Genomic DNA, 15,335 nt, shown 5'->3' with positions numbered 1-15,335 from the left:
ACCCAGCAGGTGGAGCCCTCCCCGTGTCCATCCGTCCCTCTGGTACAGTCAGGAGAGTGGCTCCGTAGTGGCACTTGAGGTGAAGGTGGAGGGGGCCAGCATGTGGGCTGCAGGCCTGTTGAGGTGGGGGCAAGACTGCCCAGGGAGGCCCGTGGGGTGGGCATTTGGCTCTCCTGGACCCAGGGCATCTCTGCAGTGTGTGTGTGCCCCGCATGTCCTCCATCTACACCCAAGGTCGTGCTTGGGTGCCTGCAGGCGGGAGGAATGTGGCTTTGCCAGCAGTGCCCCTGGCCGGGGTCCCAGGACTTCAGCTTCTTTAGGGGAGTCATACAGCAGAGAGTGGACAAGTGGACTGTCTGGGCTGCGGGAGGCAACTGGATCTCCACCATGACGCTACCCTTGCCCGGTCCTCACCCTAGGTGGAGGTGGTCTTCTGGCTGCTGTCCATGCTGGCGACCCGCGACCAGGAGGACACAGCTCGAACGCTGCTGGCCATGTCCAGCTCGCCCGAGAGCTGCGTGGCCATGCGCCGCTCAGGCTGCCTGCCGCTGCTCCTGCAGATCCTCCATGGCGCCGAGGCAGCGTCCGGGGGTCACAGCGGGACCCCTGGTGCGCTGGGTGCCAAGGACGCACGCATGCGAGCCAATGCCGCGCTGCACAACATCGTCTTCTCACAGCCGGACCAGGGCCTGGCGCGCAAGGAGATGCGCGTCCTGCACGTGCTGGAGCAGATCCGGGCCTACTGCGAGACCTGCTGGGACTGGCTGCAGGCGCGGGACGCGGCGCCCCAGGGAGATGGCCCCGGCAGCAGTGAGTGTGCGCGTCGGGTTTCCACACCACGGAACAACTGGCGGGGGGCCCTTCTTTACGCATGCTCTGCCTTAAGGGGCGGAGGGTGGATAATCCCCCAGGTCAGGGGCACATTTTGATTGCTACTTTCTGCAGCCGATGGCAAAGCTAGCATAGGACAAAGGCGCAGCTAAAACAGTGTGCCCAGCGCCAGGCATATCCATCTTCCTATGCAAGGCCTGGTGAGACGGGCGACCTCCTGGGCATTTGAGAGTGGATGCCAAAGGGACTGCCGCTCTGGCAGCGCCCAGCATGTCCAGTTTGCCAAGCTCCCAGGATTCTTGCAGGCACGCGGGGACCTTCAGGGGTCACCTGGGGGCGTTTCTCTGACCCCATCCCTCCTCTACAGCTCCTGTCCCCATCGAGCCTCAGATCTGCCAGGCCACCTGTGCGGTGATGAAGCTGTCTTTTGATGAGGAATACCGCCGTGCCATGAATGAGCTGGGTGAGTGTCCCCTAAGCCTTGTCTGGGAGCCTTCGTCCAGCCCCGGCATAGCTGTGGGACCAAGGCTGGGTCATCTATGTTTGTCTACTTTGAGCTGGACAGTGAGGTCCAGAGAGGGACAGAACTCCCTGGACTCACAAAGCACCTGCTGTGATTGAGCAGTCATCCTGGGTCCTTGTCCCCATGAGGTTGCACACTGTCACGCTGTTCTTCCCGTTTAGCCGGTGGCCTCTCAGCCTCCTGCCCAGAGCAGGGTCTCAGTGGGAACTGTCCTGGGGTTCACATCCGGGGTCTGGAGGAAGTCCAAAGGTGAAAGACCCCAGTTAGTGCACATAGTGGGAGCTGTCGGGGCAGGTGTGCTCTGGGACCCAGTGGGGTCTTGACCGTGTGCAGTTTTAGCTTGCTTTCTTCTCTGTCCTGACTTGTCATGCTGGGGACCAAACCCGGGGCCTCACATGTGCCAGGCAAGTGCTCTACCACTGACCACATCCCCAGCCCGCGTGTCAGCTCTGGGGCATGACAGCTTTCTCTGTCAACAGCAAAGGAATTGGGGGGCTGGGGCTCAGCTGGACAGCATGTGCCCAGCCTGCAGGTGCCCTGGGTCCATCCCCAGCATTGGGGGGACAGGGACGGAGAAAGAAAGTAAGAAAAAAGGAGGAAAGAAAAAAGAAAAAGTCATGTAGGTGGGTGTGACAGCTCAGGCCTGTCATCGCAGCCACTCGGGAGACTGGCAGGAGTGCGGAAAGTTCAAGACCACCCATACAACTCAGTAAGACCCTGTCTCCAAATAACATGAGAGCTCAGTGGTAGAGCATCCCTGGATTCAGTCCCCAGAGCTGCAAAAAAAAAAAAAAAAAAAGAGAAAAGAAAGAAAAAAATTAAGATTGATGGAAACAGAACAGAAAATATCAAAGGTCAGAAATCCCAAGGGCCTTCTCAGTTATACTCTATGTTTTACAAAGTGAGATACAACTTTACACCTGCAGATGGTTCAGACATTCAAGTGTTTCATAAAATCTCATGGTTAAAGGAAATTGGGGTGAGCTTTTTGGAGGGGTATTTGGCAACATTAGACACATGATAAAGTCTGTTCACCCTTTGAATCACCATCCCTTTCCCAGCCAGGATGTACAAGTTGCCGAAAAGCAAAGGCAACACCCAAGTTAAATAAAATCAGAAAACCAGAAATAACTGAGTGTCTAATGGTAGGAGATTGGCTAAATACATGGCACATAATTCAGCTGTTAAAATTCTCGCCAGGTACAGTGGCACACACCTGTACTCCCAGCAGCTTGGAAGGCTGGAACAGGAGATTCAAAGCCAGCCTCAGGAACTCAGTGAGGTCCTTAGCAACTCAGCCAGACCCTGTCTCAAAATAAAAATAAAAAGGGCTGAGGATGTGGCTCAGTGGTTAAGCACCCTTGGGTTCAATCCCTGATACAAAAAAGGGGGGGCATTTCTCAAAGTGGGGTTCTTTGAGGTTCCTGAGACCATTCTGGGAGGTCCATAGGCCTCATTATTTGGGAAGTAACATGGAGATAGGACTTTTCCTTTACACTCTTCTCTTTCGCTGCGACGGTGTTCAGCAAGGCTCTCTGGGAGCTCCTGTCCTGATAACCACTGGGCTGTGAGTTCTGGGGTTTATTAAAATCCACTTTAATATTTAGTACCGTAAATATTGAGGGTTATAAACCACATAACAAATTTGTTTGGATCCTCAAAAAATATCATGAGTCATAGGGGTACTGAGACCAAGATACTGGCCTGCCGCTGGGGTAAGGCAATGAGAACCTAGCCTCTTGTTCTGTTTAGGACTCCATGTATGAGGCTAATCCCCAACAGCTGGATGTTTAGGTTAGCACCAGCAATAACACTGCCACCCACAGCCCAGATCAGAGGCTTTTTCCATATTTGTATTTTCTTTCCTTCATATGAGTTCCTTGGAGTGAGATTTCTAGATTAAATATCATAAAGGCTTAAGAAGAAGCTTCCCCCTTCCCAATTTCGAATACATATATCTTCTTTTGTAAGTTGTGATACATAACATAAAATGTACCATTTTCCCCATTTCTAAGCAAACAACTCAGCTTGTCTGTCACGCACATCCAGAGGGCTGCAGAGCCACCCCCCCCACTGCTCCCTCCCCAATGGAATGCAGTCCCTTTCAACTCCAAGGCCCCTCCCAGCCGGCCCCCAGCAAGCTATTCCGTCTGTGGGTCTGAGGGTGCGCAGTTCCCCTGTGGATGGCGGCCTGGCGCTGCCGCCTGTCATTGCGTTTGGACAATGCTGCCGTGTACACGGGGCACACCTTTCACTTCAAGAGTTTTTATTTAACTTATTCCCTCAAAGGCTGTCCCTGAAGGCTGGAGAATGCCCAGAGCTGCCTGTCACACCTGCCGGGCACTGGGGAAGGCTCTGGGTTTCATTGCAAGGCTTTCTCCCTACTTCCCAGGGACTGCCCCCCATGTCCAGTTAGTCTCCTGTGAAGCGGAACCTGCTTTCCTGGTGAGGGGCAGTGGGGCTGGACAGTCACCCCACCGGGGTTCTGGGACGCAGCTCCCCACCTGTGGTCTGGGTCTTCTCTGGGAGAGGGAGGCTCCCTTCCTTCCCAGGAGGAGCTGGGGACCTTGGCAAGCAGGCAGGAAGGAGTGGTCCCCGCAGAGGGTGGCTCTGTCTCAGGGGCCAGCCACTGGGGCATCTATGCCCCGAGCTGGGGGCAGACAGGCAGGTGTGGCACTGAGGCCCCAGGGACCCACCAGCCTGTCAGCAGGGATGGGAGGGGGTGGGGGTGCTGGACTTCCAGCCAGGTGGCCTCACTGGCCAGCCTCGCTGGGTCCCTGCAGGTGGGCTGCAGGCAGTAGCAGAGCTGCTGCAGGTGGACTATGAGATGCACAAGATGACCCGGGACCCGCTCAACCTCGCCCTGCGCCGCTATGCCGGCATGACCCTCACCAACCTCACCTTCGGGGATGTGGCCAACAAGGTACCCAGGGATGGTGGGCGGTGGGGTCCTTGCTGTCCCAGCCAGGGTTCCAGAGACTATCTTGGCCTCTTCCCACCTCTGGCCAGCCTTAAGAAGGGTAAGGATGGTCACTCCCAACTTACAGACGGGAGACAGAGGCCAGAGAGGGCCAGGGCTGAGGGGCATGCTGGGCTAGGCAGTGTCCTCTCCAGTCCAGCTTCCACGCCTGCCGGAGGCCTGAGCTCATGGCACAGCAGGGGCCTCTGGCTCTGCGAGGCCTGTGCCTGCCCCTGTCTGGGCCCCAATTTCCTGGCCCCAACAGCTGGTTAAATCGTCCCTACAGTGGGGTGCAGCTAGGAAGGGGGGGTCTACCTCATGCCTCTGCCCAGTCGCTGTGATGGTGACTGTCCTATGTCACCCCCAACAGGCCACTCTGTGTGCCCATCGGGGCTGCATGGAGGCCATCGTGGCCCAGCTGGACTCAGACAGTGAGGAGCTGCACCAGGTGGGTGGAGCCTGGAGGAGCCGGGGCTGGGGCTCTCTGCCAGCCCCCCGGGGCAGGCTCTGACCTGGCTTGGGGTGTGGGGCTGCTTGGGTTCCACCCCTGCCTTCATCTGCCCCAGGTGGTGTCCAGCATCCTGCGCAACCTGTCCTGGAGGGCGGACATCAACAGCAAGAAGGTGCTGCGGGAGGTTGGCAGCATGACCGCACTGACGCAGTGTGTCCTGCGGGCCTCCAAGGTGGGCGCTGGGGAGGGCCCCTGCGGGGCAGGGAGACCCTGGCCTGGGCGGGGTGGGTCAAGCCAGACCTGCTCAGCAGGTGGTCCAGCCGCAGCTGGACCTGGAGTGGCCAGCCCTGTGGTTCGCAGGCCCATGGAGCTGAGTTTAGGAATCTGACTGTGGCTGGAAACCGGCCCCTTCTCGGGGCCCTGGCCGTGCTGACCCCGCTCCCTGTGCCCAGGAGTCCACCCTGAAGAGCGTGCTCAGCGCCCTGTGGAACCTGTCGGCCCACAGCACCGAGAACAAGGCGGCCATCTGCCAGGTGGACGGCGCCCTGGGCTTCCTGGTGAGCACGCTCACCTACCGGTGCCAGGGCAACTCCCTGGCGGTCATCGAGAGCGGCGGCGGCATCCTGCGCAACGTGTCCAGCCTCATCGCCACCCGCGAGGACTACAGGTCAGCCCCGCCCCGCGGTCCGGGGGCGCCGGCCGGGGCGGGTGGACAGAACCAGGGCAGGTGATCGGCGCCCCCACGACGCCCCAGGGACTCAGGGCGCAGGGCAGGTGAGCCCCGGCGTGACCTGGGTGTCCTCCCGCTGCGACGCACTGAGCTGGGGGAGCCCGGGCGCTGGCGCGACCCTCGGCACCGCGCCAACATGAACCGACGACAAAATGAACGTTTGCAATCTCCTGTTAGAGTTAAGGGTGGCATTCCCCGTTAAGGAGGGACGACATTCCTTTGGTACCGGGGATTTCGACCAGCTCCTTTCATAGTTTAGGGTTTTTCCTTGTATGGGGCTGGGCAGTGGCGCAGCGGTAGAGCTCGCCCTGGTTCCATCCTCGGCACCTCAGGAGAGTCAATAAAGATAATGCATCCGACTGAAAAACAATAAATACTAAATTCTCACTGAATTGCTGAGGCTGGCCTCAAACTTGCGTCCTCCTGTCTCAGCCTTCGGGTCACTGGAGTTACAGGCCTGCACCACTATGCCAGCCCGAAATATTTAATTACTTCAAAATATTTATTTCTGGTGCTGGGAATCAATCCCAGGGCTTCTCACATGCTAGGAAAGCCCTCTATCAGTAAGCTTTACCCCACCCCAAATATTCTTTGTTTAATAAATAATATCTATTATTTATGAAAATAGAATACACATTTAGTTAGTATATCACAAATACTGCATGGGATATACTTGTACTAAAATGCTAAAATATTCATTAAACTAAAAAGTATTACTTGTTAAGTCATATTAATAAGTGACATCTCCATAACATCAGTATTTGATAAATAATATTAATAAAATACCTATTATTTATGAAAATCACATTTAATTTTAGCAACATTAGTACATCCTAAATACTGGATGGTACATACTTACACTATTATTAAAACCAAAATGTATTATTTGGAAGCTTGGGGGGCGCTGAGGTGGGCAGATTGCGAGTTCAAAGCCAGCCTCAGCAACAGCAAGGCACTCACTGATACCTGTCTCTAAATAAAATACAAAATAGGGCTGGGGTGTGGCTCAGTGGTCCAGTGTCCCGAGTTCAATCCCCATACCAAAATAATAATAATAAATAACAAAATATTTACATTTTAATTACTCAGTACCGATAATATTTACTTCAGAGATGAGGTTGTACTCAAGGTGAGCTCTCGCCTGGTACATGTGAGACCCGGGGTCGATCCTCAGCACCACATAAAAATAAATAAACAAAATAAAGATATTTTAAAAATTGAACTATTTAAAAAATAATAGTATTTACTTCAGAAGATTCATAAAATCTATGTTTTGAAATTTTTTTTTAGTTGTAGATGAACACAATGTCTTCATTCTATTTACTTTTACATGGTGCCAAGGATTGAACTCAGTGCCTAATGCATGAGAGGCCAGCGCTCAACCACTGGGCTACAACCCAGCCCCCAGATTTATTTTTAATATAGGAATTTTCCAAATATTACATGGGATATTTGTGCTAAAGTTATATTAAGATAAATACTTGTTAAATGTGACCCCCCTAATAGATAATACACACACACAGATGTATGTTTTGGTGGTTCTGGGGATTGAACCCAGGGCCTTATCCATGGGGAGCAAGCGCTCTACCAGCTGGACTGCACCCCAGACCCACACATGTATGTTTAAAAAATTCTTTTTGGTACCGAGGATTGAGCCCAGGGGTGCTGTACCACTGAGCCACATTCCTCAGCCCTTTATTTTTATTTTTGACACAGGGAGGGTCTTACTAAATTGCTGAGGCTGCCCACGAACTACTGATCCTCCTGCATCAGTCTCCCGAGTCGTAGGATCACAGAGGTCACACCCAGCTCTAGGTTTTATTTTATATATATGATATATTGATAATTAATATGTTAATATAATGTATATATTATTTGCAGGGTGTGGTGGTACCTACTTGTTAAAAATGACTCATTTTGCCAGGCGTGGTGGTGCATCCCAGTGGCTGGGGAGGCTGAGGCAGGAGGATGGCAAGTTCAAAGCCAGCCTCAGCAGTGAGGCTCTAAGCAATATAGTCAGAACCTGTTTCAAAATAAAATATAAAAAGGGCTGGGGGTTGTGGCTCAGTGGTTGAGCGCTTGCCCAGCACATGTGGGTCACTGGGTTCGATTCTCAGCAGCACATTAAAAAAAAAAAGGTATCTTGTCTATCTACAACTAAAATTATTAAAGGAAAAAACGGGCTGGGATGTGGCTCAGTGGTTGAGTGCCCCGGGGTTCAATCTCCAGCACTCCCTCCCCCAAAAAGTCGCTCCTTCAGTGCCCTCTGGTCCCGAGGACCGGGCGGGGCCTGCGGGGCTGACCTCCCTCCCTCCCGCTCAGGCAGGTGCTGCGGGACCACAACTGCCTGCAGACGCTGCTGCAGCACCTCACCTCGCACAGCCTGACCATCGTGAGCAACGCCTGCGGCACGCTCTGGAACCTCTCGGCTCGCAGCCCCCGTGACCAGGAGCTCCTGTGGGACCTGGGGGCCGTGGGCATGCTGCGGAACCTGGTGCACTCCAAGCACAAGATGATCGCCATGGGCAGCGCGGCTGCCCTGCGCAACCTGCTGGCCCACCGGCCTGCCAAGTACCAGGCAGCGGCCACGGCCGTCTCCCCCGGCACCTGTGTGCCCAGCCTGTACGTGCGGAAGCAGCGGGCGCTGGAGGCTGAGCTGGACACCAGGCACCTGGCACAGGCCCTTGGTCACCTGGAGAAGCAGGGCCTGCCTGAGCCAGAGACGGAGCCCACCTCCACGAAGCCGCTGCCGTCCCTGCGTCACTTGGACGGCCTGGCCCAGGACTATGCCTCGGACTCGGGCTGCTTTGACGACGACGATGCGCCCTCCCTGGCGGCCACGGCCGCTGCCGCCGAGCCTGCCAGCCCAGCCGTACTGTCTCTGTTCCTGGGCAGCCCCCTCCTTCAGGGACAGGCCCTGGCCCGCACCCCGCCCGTCCGCCACAGCAGCCGGGAGCCTGAGAAGGAGGCTGGTGGGGAGGCCACGGTGGCAGCCAAAGCCAAGGCCAAGTTGGCGCTGGCGGTGGCCCGGATCGACCGGCTGGTGGAGGACATCTCCGCCCTGCACACCTCTTCCGATGACAGCTTCAGCCTCAGCTCTGGGGACCCAGGGCAGGAGGCGCCGAGGGAGGGCCGGGCCCCATCCTGCTCGCCTGGCAGGGTCCCCGAGGGTGGGAGGAGGGAGGCCAGCAGCCGGGCCCACCCGCTGCTGCGGCTCAAGGCAGCGCACGCCAGCCTCTCCCACGACAGCCTCAACAGCGGCAGCACCAGCGACGGGTACTGCCCACGGGAGCACCTGCAGCCCTGTCCACTGGCTGCACTGGCTGAGCACCGTGAGGACCCCCTGAACGGGCAGGCGCGGCCCAGCCGGCTGGACCTCAACCTGCCAGGGAGCCAGGCTGAGCCACCTGCCAGGGACATCGCAGCTGCTGATGCCCGCATCAGAACCATCAAGCTGTCGCCCACCTATCAGCATGTGCCACTGCTTGAAGGGGCAGCCGGGACGGGGTCACGGCCCCTGGCTCAGCCTGGGGCCTCCCCGGGGGCTCGAAAGCAAGCCTGGGTGCCGGCAGACGGCCTGAGCACAGTGCCCGAGAAGCTGGCGGCTGCCCCGGTGCCCATGGCCAGCAAGGTGCTGCAGAGGCTGGTGGCCCAGGAGGGGCCACTGTCCCTCTCGCGCTGCAGCTCACTGTCCTCACTGTCCTCAGCCGGCCACCCTGGCCCCAGTGAGGGTGGCCACCTGGATGACAGTGACTCTTCCCTGGAGGGGCTGGAGGAAGCTGGCCCTGGGGAGGCTGAGCTGGATGGGTCATGGAGGGGGCCTGGGTCTACCTCGCTGCCAGTGGCCATTCCCGCACCCCGCCACAGCCGCGGCCGGGGCCTGGGGGTGGAAGATGCCACACCCTCCAGCTCTTCAGAGAACTGCGTGCAAGAGACACCCCTGGTGCTGAGCCGCTGCAGCTCAGTGAGCTCTCTGGGCAGCTTTGAGAGCCCTTCCATCGCCAGCTCCATCCCTAGTGACCCCTGCAGTGGTCTGGGCAGCGGCACGGTCAGCCCCAGTGAGCTGCCCGACAGCCCCGGGCAGACCATGCCACCCAGCCGTAGCAAGACACCGCCGGTGCCATCGGGCCAGCCCGAGGCCAGCCAGTTCAGCCTGCAGTGGGAGAGCTACGTCAAGCGCTTTCTGGACATTGCCGACTGCCGCGAGCGCTGCCGGCCGCCCTCTGAGCTGGACGCGGGCAGTGTGCGCTTCACCGTGGAGAAGCCAGACGAGAACTTCTCCTGTGCGTCCAGCCTCAGCGCCCTGGCTCTGCATGAGCTCTACGTGCAGCAGGACGTGGAGCTGCGGCTGAGGCCGCCCGCCTGCCCTGACCGGAGTGGGGGCGGGGGCCATCGCCGCCGAGATGAGGCCAGTGGCCGCCCAGAAGGACCAGCACCAGGAGGCTCTCGAGCCCGTGCAGCTGCTGATCAGGAGTTGGAGCTGCTTCGAGAGTGCCTGGGGGCCGCTGTGCCAGCTCGGCTCCGCAAGGTAGCCTCGGCTCTGGTGCCTGGCCGCCGGGCGCTGCCAGTGCCCGTCTACATGCTGCTGCCTGCCCCAGCCCGGGACGATGACTCTGGCACCGACTCAGCTGAGGGCACACCTGTCAACTTCTCCAGTGCTGCCTCCCTCAGCGATGAGACCCTGCAGGGTCCCCCCAGGGCCCAGTCCCGGGAGGCGGCAGACAGGCAGAAACCCACAGGTCCTGCAGCCCCTACCAGGCAGGCAGCCGGGCACCAGACCAAGGCCGGGGGCATTGGCAAGAGCATGGAGCAGTCCTGGGGCACAGGCAGGAATCGGGCAGGGCTGGAGCTACCCCTCAGCAGGCCCCTGAGTGCGCACTCCGACAGAGAGGCCTCGCGCCAGGGCCGGTCCAGCGGGGACGGAGGGCTGCAGTCGCTGTGCCTCACGACGCCCACCCAGGAGGCTGTGTACTGCTTCTGCGACTCTGATGAGGACCTGGAGCCGGCAGCCACAGCTCCAGCCCCCCAGAGGGCATCTGCTATACCCCGCGCTCTAAAACGGGAGGGCCTGATGGGTAGGAAGGAGGCCCGGGCCCCATCCAAGCTCCCCTCAACTGTCCCGCCACCTGCAAGGGCCCAACCCAGGCTGATCGCGGATGAGACTCCCCCCTGCTACTCCTTGAGCTCCTCGGCCAGCTCCCTCAGTGAGCCCGAGCTCTCCGAGCGGCCAGCCAGTGGTCCACGAGGTCAGGAGCCAGCAGTCACCAAGGACCCAGGCCCGAGCAGTGGACAAGAGAGCTCCCCAAGCCCACGGGCTGAGGAGGAGCTACTGCGGAGGTGCATCGGCTCAGCCATGCCTAGGCGGCGGCCCCAAGCCTCAGGCCCTCGGCGTCGCAAGCCCCGAGTCACACGGCTGGACATCCGGCCAGCAGAGGTACCTCAGGGGTGCAGTGAGGAGGTGGCAGGCTCAGACCCAGCCTCGGACCTGGACAGCGTGGAGTGGCAAGCCATCCAGGACGGGGCCAACTCCATTGTTACGTGGCTGCACCAGGCGGCGGCAGCGGCCACCATGGAGGCCTCCTCAGAATCTGACTCCCTCCTGTCCTTGGTGTCTGGGCTGTCAGGGGGCCCCACCCTGCCGCCCTCCAAGCACAGGAAGGGGAGACAGCCCGGAGCAGGGGCCAAGGTGGGCAGTGCCCAGCGGCCAGAGAAACGGGGCCTGGCCATAAGCAAGAGCAGTGGGAGCCCCCGCTCACCTGCAGGCCCTGAGAAGGGGCACCTCGCTCAGAAGACTGTGCCTGAGGGGCCTGCTGTCCTTCGGGGTCGCACCGTGATCTATGTGCCCAGTCCTGCCCATCGAGCCCAGCCCAAAGGCATCCCTGGCCCCCGTGCCACACCCAGGAAAATGGGGAACCCTGGCCCCACACAGCCAGAGGCCAAGGCCAGAGCCTCCAACCCTGGGCAGCAGCGGTCCCGGAGCCTGCACCGGCCTGGCAAGAATTCAGAGCTGGCAGAACTGAGCCGCCCACCTAGGAGCGCCACACCACCTGCCCGCCTGGCCAAGACCCCATCCTCCAGCTCCTCCCAGACCTCTCCCGCTTCCCAGCCCCTGCCCAGGAAGTCCCCTCTGGCCACCTCGGCTGCAGGTCCCCTGCCTGGCCCCGAGGCGACCCCGCTACCCAAGACGCCTGCTCGGGCCCTTCTGGCCAAGCAACACAAGACACAAAAGTCGCCCGTGCGGATCCCGTTCATGCAGAGGCCGGCTAGACGGGGGCCGCCGCCGCTAGCCAGGGCAACCCCAGAGCCGGGTCCCAGGAGCCGGGCGGCAGCCGAGGGAGTCCCGGGGACGCGCGGGGGCCGCCTGGGCCTGGTGCGCGTGGCCTCGGCCCGCTCCAGCGGCAGCGAGTCCTCCGACCGCTCGGGATTCCGGCGGCAGCTGACCTTCATCAAGGAGTCGCCGGGCTTGCTGCGTCGACGCCGCTCCGAACTGTCCTCAACAGAGTCCGCAGCCTCCGTCCCCCAAGGCGCTTCACCCCGCCGCGGCCGGCCCGCGCTCCCGGCGGTGTTCCTCTGCTCCTCGCGCTGCGACGAGCTGCGGGCGGCCCCGCGGCAGCCCCCAGCCCCTCAGCGCTCCCCCGCCGCGCGCCCCGGGCCCAGCCCCGGACCCGGCCCGCGCGCGCCCCGACGCACCAGCTCCGAGAGCCCGTCGCGCCTGCCCGTGCGCGCGCCCGTCCCGCGGCCCGAGGCGGTCAAGCGCTACGCCTCCTTGCCGCACATCAGCGTGGCCCGAAGGTCCGACGGCGGCGTCGCCGGGTGCCCGGCCCCCGCCGACGCCACTCGCCGCAGCAGCGACGGGGAGGCCAGGCCGCTGCCCAGGGTGGCGGCGCCGGGCACCACGTGGCGGCGCATCCGGGACGAGGACGTCCCGCACATCTTGCGTAGCACCCTGCCCGCCACCGCCTTGCCGCTCCGGGGCGCCTCGCCCGAGGAGGGCCCGGTCGGGACCCCGCAGCGCAAGACCAGCGACGCTGTGGTGCAGACGGAAGAGGTGGCCGCCCCCAAGACCAACTCCAGCACCTCTCCGAGTCTGGAGAGCAGAGACCCACCGCAGGTCCCCGCGGGAGGCGCCGCCGGCCTGGGCAGCGAGGTGGACGGGCCCGGCTCCGCCAAGGCATCTGCCTCCGTCCCCTTCGTCCACGAGGGCCCGGGGGTCGCTGTCGGGGGCTTCCCCGCCAGCCGGCACGGCTCCCCCAGCCGCGCCGCCCGGGTCCCACCCTTCAACTACGTGCCCAGCCCCATGGCCTCGGCAGCTTCCAACGACTCGGCTGTAGAGAAAGCGGCGGCCACCGCCCCTGCCAGCCTCCTGGAATAACGGCCTGGGCCGGCGTCCAGAAATCTCTCCTGGCCCTGCGGCCGGTCTGGCTGCCCCGCGGCCCGCTCCGTAGATGCTCTGAGCAGGCTGTGCAGGGCCACCGCCTCGCCATCAGCCTCGCTTAGGCCAGGACCTTGCTTGTGCACCGCGGGGCTCCATGGGAAAGGCTCGGCCCTTCAGCCCAGGTCGGGCGGGACGGGAAGCGGGTCACTAGCACAGACCTCAAGCTGCCTCTGCGGAGCCACCGTGCGGAGGCTCACCTGGGGGCTAGGTGGGACAGCCTCTGGGTCGCCTTGTTCTGTGCACCTGGGCAGTCCTCAGGAGAGTAGGCAGTGTCCCCCAAGGTGTGGGGACCAGCTGGGGGAGGGTGGCTTGACTGCCTACCAGTTGGGGCCCAGGCATCTGCCGTGCAGGGTGAGGCCTGTAATTACTGCTTCTGGTAATTTGTTAATGACGGCTTGGCTGGTTTGTTTGCCTTCGGAGCCCAGCTGTGAGGGAGCCCGGGTGAGGGTGCGGCTGAGCCCCACAGACTGCAGCTCTGGAAGCTGGGAGCAGCCATCCTAGGGGCTGCCACGAGAGGACAGCCAGGTCAGCCTGGCCCTTGCACCGAGTGGGGGATGACAATGGGGGCCAGGCAGGCCTCTGTAGACAGAAAAGGTGCCGGGGAGGGCTGACCTCTTGTCTCCACCACTGCCAACTGTCAGGGGTCCTTTCCACTCCTCCGAGCGGCCCTGGTGGTCAGTGGAGTCAGAACCAGCCCTAATGGATGAGGAGGGGAGAGTCCCTGGAGGAGGCTGTGGCTTACAACCTGTGCTTTAAAGGGGTGGTCACTGGGAGCTCTTCCTCCAGGATGGCCGCCGCCCCTGCTGGTTCTGCCTTCCATTTCCCCTCCTTCATTACGCATGCAGGGGTAGCCCTAGGCTGGGCCCGACGTCCAGGTGGGCTTTGCGGTGGGGTATGGAGCCTGGGTACCAAGGTGCCAGATGCGTCGGGGGGTACAGGGAGCCTGGGGGGCCACAGTTGCTCCAATTCAGCCCCAGCTGCCTGGTGGTCAGAGAAGCTAACAGGGTGCCCCAGGAGCCAGACCTCGGGAGACCTGGGCCAGTGTGTGCAGAGGCACCAGGGAGGCCTGTGGGGGCTGGTGTTCCACCAGCTTGGGCATCTTCCTGCAGAGAGAGCCAGCGACCTCTTTCCTGCAGGACCTGACTCTGCCAGAGGACCTGCTGCTGAGCCATCTGTGGTGGCAGGTCCCAAGGGGCAGGTGCTGTTCCGCAGGCTGGTTTTAAGTCCCTCGGGTGGGAGGAGGGAAGCAGGTTGGGCAGCTGGGTGGGAGGCACTCTGAAGGAACCCCCTGCCCACCATGGGCACCATGGTCCCTCCTTGGCAGGTCCTCAGCACAGCTGGCTGAGGTCAGGGAGGAGGCAGACATCAGTCTCCCCGGATGCCCCTCTGTGGGAGTTGACAGACCCCACCCTGGAGATGAGGCACCCCGTCCTCCCCACACACCAGCGCCTTCTCCAAAACACGGCACCCTGCACGGCCCACCTACCCAGGACGCTGGGCAGGATGGCCGTGCTCCCACACCCCCAAACTGCAGTCCCAGCGGCAGGTGCTGGGGACATGCAATTCCCACCCCTAGAACACTGCCTGCCAGGCCAGGCTTCTGAGTCTCTGGAGCAAAGGCCCCGGGGTGGCTGGGAGAGGGGACTTCGGCCTGCTGCGTCGGAAACCTTGTCCCCAGCTGTAGCCTACCTGTCCTCTCATACTTGCCACAAGCAGCTGGGCCCTGGCGTGGCCTGTTGGTGAGGGGACAGCAGCAGATGGACTGCAGCCTTCCCAGCTCAAAGGCCAGGTGCCCACAGGGCCGCCTGGGCCTCAGTCTCTCCATGTGGGCCCTGGGGGGGCTCCCGGAGCTACCTCTCAGGCAAGCAGTGGCCATTGTGATGGGAGGCTCCCGGGGGCTGTCCTCAGCCCTGGACACAGCTCACACCACAGCTGGTACACAAGGGGCCATGTGCTGCCAGCTGCTACCTCCTGCTGGGCCCCCTACCAAGCGGCCACTGTTGCTTTCTGTGTCCCCTTCAGAGGCAGGAACAGCCACAGGGCATCCTTCTGCCCAGGCAGGAGGTGAAGGCAAGAGCCAGAAGGGCAGCTGGTGGCGTGGACAATCAACCCCAGGCCTCTGGAGCATTCTGGGGCCAGCCCAAGAGAACTGAAGACGGGGCCCACAGTTGGAGGGGATGACCACCACCTGGGTGCTTACCCCACCCCCACCCCCCTCCCCAACCTGCAGCTGGTCGCCGGCTCTTGCTGCTGCCAGCCGGGTTCTAGCAGCAGGCCTATTACACACTTGTAAATAGCTCCGGCCCGGCCCTGCCCACCCCACAGGTGAAGCCATCTGTCTGGCAGGACAATGCCCACCAGGCGTCCACTTCTCTGCGTCTTGAATAAACTGCGCTGTGAACTGCC

At 61.0% G+C, this 15,335-nt stretch overlaps 1 protein-coding gene across 3 annotated transcripts in view; it reads left to right on the top strand.

Annotated features, from left to right (window-relative positions):
* Positions 1–15,335, top strand: part of Apc2 (APC regulator of WNT signaling pathway 2) — a 24,097-nt gene extending 8,762 nt beyond the window's left edge. For all 3 annotated transcript variants that reach the window (XM_046444319.2, XM_046444320.2, XM_058579252.1), the window contains exons 9-15: positions 420–810; positions 1,199–1,294; positions 4,138–4,277; positions 4,684–4,761; positions 4,880–4,996; positions 5,217–5,431; positions 7,817–15,335. In XM_046444319.2, the coding sequence (XP_046300275.1) occupies positions 420–810; positions 1,199–1,294; positions 4,138–4,277; positions 4,684–4,761; positions 4,880–4,996; positions 5,217–5,431; positions 7,817–12,866 (6,087 nt within the window). In that variant the 3' untranslated portion in view covers positions 12,867–15,335. The remainder of the gene's footprint in view (positions 1–419; positions 811–1,198; positions 1,295–4,137; positions 4,278–4,683; positions 4,762–4,879; positions 4,997–5,216; positions 5,432–7,816) is intronic.

This window comes from Marmota monax, unplaced genomic scaffold, assembly GCF_021218885.2.
Source record: "Marmota monax isolate L192 unplaced genomic scaffold, Marmota_monax_Labrador192_F-V1.1 WCK01_AAM20220418_F8-fsc00102, whole genome shotgun sequence".
Lineage (NCBI taxonomy): Eukaryota > Metazoa > Chordata > Mammalia > Rodentia > Sciuridae > Marmota > Marmota monax.
The sequence above is the reverse complement of the archived record's forward strand: the minus strand, read 5'-3'. Positions and strand labels throughout refer to the sequence as shown.